Raw genomic sequence first — 2,500 nt, 5'->3', positions numbered from 1 at the left:
GTTTGTTTGAGAGATTTTCCAAGGATTTTGACCGGTCACGAGTCTGAATAGCACGATTCCGCACGCCCAGATGTCGTTGGGCTCTCCCAAGTATTGACCAGTGAAGACTTCGGGGGCGATGTAGGCTGAAGTCCCGCAGATTTTAGTCAGGAACTCGCCCTTGACGAACTCGCCGGCTATCCCGAAGTCTCCAATCTTAAGGTCGTCGTCTTTGGTCAAGAAAAGATTTTCAGGTTTGATGTCTCTGTGGACGATGTTTTGGGAGTGTAGATATTTCACTCCTTGGATCAACTGGCTGAAGTACAGTTTGGCTCTCCTTTCCGATACTCCTTTGGAGCCGATTCTGTCCTCCAGAGTACCGCCGTTGACATATTCAAGGAAAACGTACAGGTTTTCCGAGTCCTTTTCCTCGCCTAGGAAGGCTACGATGTTTTCATGTTGTAATTTACGATGAATCTTGATCTCTTCCAGCTGTCGGTCGAGGTTGTAAATCCCGATGGATTTTTTGGCACAGAGGAATCCAGAAGTGGCACCTCTACGAGCGTGACGGCACAAATCGCGCCCTTGCCGAGGAAAGCGCACTTTGTTCCACGTCATTATTGAATCAAAATCAATTCAACTTCTTGGTTGTTTGTACTGTTTCCTCTTAATCACAAAACTTTCGTTTATTTGTGCATCGCGGTCTTTTTCATCTCATCCAATACGATTCTGATGATGGTTAGGCTCCGCAAGATGCTTACGTCTGTGTTGTCTTTTGTCCTGTTTCTTAGCTTTTTTTCTGCTAGGAGCTGTCCAATCCTGTCGTTGAAGAATCGCAGGAGGACCATGAGCTCCATCAACTGTGCAGTAAGAAAGCTCTGACTCGCCGGTCAAAATCCTTGTCCAATCCTCTTGAAATTCCTGTAGGTCCATGATGGCGTCGTCGTCTTCAGTTCACCGAAGAAGCTGGAGTACTCGTGTTGTCGCATTTCCAACCAATTGTATCAAGTGTCGTCGCACAGGTCATTCGCGTACGAATCAAATAATAAAAAATACTGTAGCACTGAGAAACCTCAGGCTAAACAGTTTTTTGGAAAGATATGGATTTTCCGTATTTTCCCAATGATACTCGCAATCTATTTTCGAGGAGTGTTTCTTTTTGTCTTTTAACTGAGTGTGTTGTGTTGCTTTTTTTGCTGTCGGGAGTGTGTTCTATCGGTGTGTTTTGTTTTGGTTTTGTTAAGGGTTTTTCCTTTTGTATTGGAGGTGTGTTTGTGGGGTATATGTGTTTGGTATGGGTTGGAGCTATTGATATTTACTGTATATTTATTTTGTGTAGTGTGGTTGTTCATGTGTGTGAGTTGTGTTGTTGTGTGCAGTGTGTGTGGGTGTGTGTTCTGTGGAGTAGTTGTGTGTGTGTGTGGTGTGGTGTGTGTTTATGTGTGGAGTTGTGTGAGCGGAAACGTGTCTTTGGATATGAGCAGGGTGAGGTGTGTGGGTGTGGGTTGGGTGTCGATTTGCATACCACAAGATGTGGAATACTATATAAATATATATATATTATATATAAAAGAATATATAAGGAACAGAGAAGATGTAAACAGTAACACACACACACACACACACACAACACGAGAAGGTGTAATTTGGAGATACAGAAGTATCATACAAGATAATAGATACACATATGTTACATATAGATACATTAAGTAGTTATATTATAAAAAATATTAATTGGTTTTTCAATCATAATATGTAAATGTAAAAATCTTATATTCTTATGTAAATGTAATAACTAGAGTTATATATTCTATATGTTGATATTTAGTCAGATAAGGGAATGTCTATAAGGAATAAATAAATAATATATTTATTTTTATATATATATATATTTTATATATACATATATAATTTATATTATATATATTTTATACACAACACACACACACACACACACACACACACACACACACACCACACACACACACACACACACACACACATAAAAACACACACATAAATACACACACACACACTACACCACACACACACACACATATATATTTATAATATTATATATCGATTATTTATTCCATATACTGTTTTTATAAACAATCTGTTTAGTACACATATTTGTATACTATATATTTTATATATTTTTTTGTATTGTATATATTTTTATTATTTTATTATATATATATTTATTGTTATAATATATTGCATAATATAATATATTCTTATATTTTATGTTTAATATATACATATGGTTTTTTCATTATATTGGTTTATACATTTATACATATTTTATTACATTATTTTAATTTATTGTAATGGAATTACAATAAACATACATAAATAACATCTACATGTGCAGGTTTTTCATGGTTGGGTAAGGGAGTATGAAAGAAACTATGAATTTTCAGGGGTTTTGTGCCTTTTTATGTGTTATTTGATGGTATTACATCGTATATTTCATTTGTGTAATTTTCTATGTCCTTTTTTTCATTTTTGTTTGTTTTAC

General features: G+C 35.8%; 1 protein-coding gene across 1 annotated transcript in view; it reads right to left on the bottom strand.

The window, feature by feature from the left end:
* Positions 1-597, bottom strand: part of LOC143036027 (serine/threonine-protein kinase Chk1-like) — a 771-nt gene extending 174 nt beyond the window's left edge. The window contains exon 1 of the mRNA XM_076203284.1: positions 1-597. This exon is cut by the window's left edge and continues 174 nt beyond it. Within this exon, the coding sequence (XP_076059399.1) occupies positions 1-597 (597 nt within the window).
* Between the last annotated feature and the right edge of the window lie 1,903 nt (positions 598-2,500).

The sequence above is a fragment of the Oratosquilla oratoria genome, chromosome 20 (assembly GCF_046742065.1).
Source record: "Oratosquilla oratoria isolate Oo_2021 chromosome 20, ASM4674206v1, whole genome shotgun sequence".
In the NCBI taxonomy this organism is placed as follows: domain Eukaryota; kingdom Metazoa; phylum Arthropoda; class Malacostraca; order Stomatopoda; family Squillidae; genus Oratosquilla; species Oratosquilla oratoria.
This window is presented reverse-complemented; position numbering and strand designations above follow the sequence as displayed.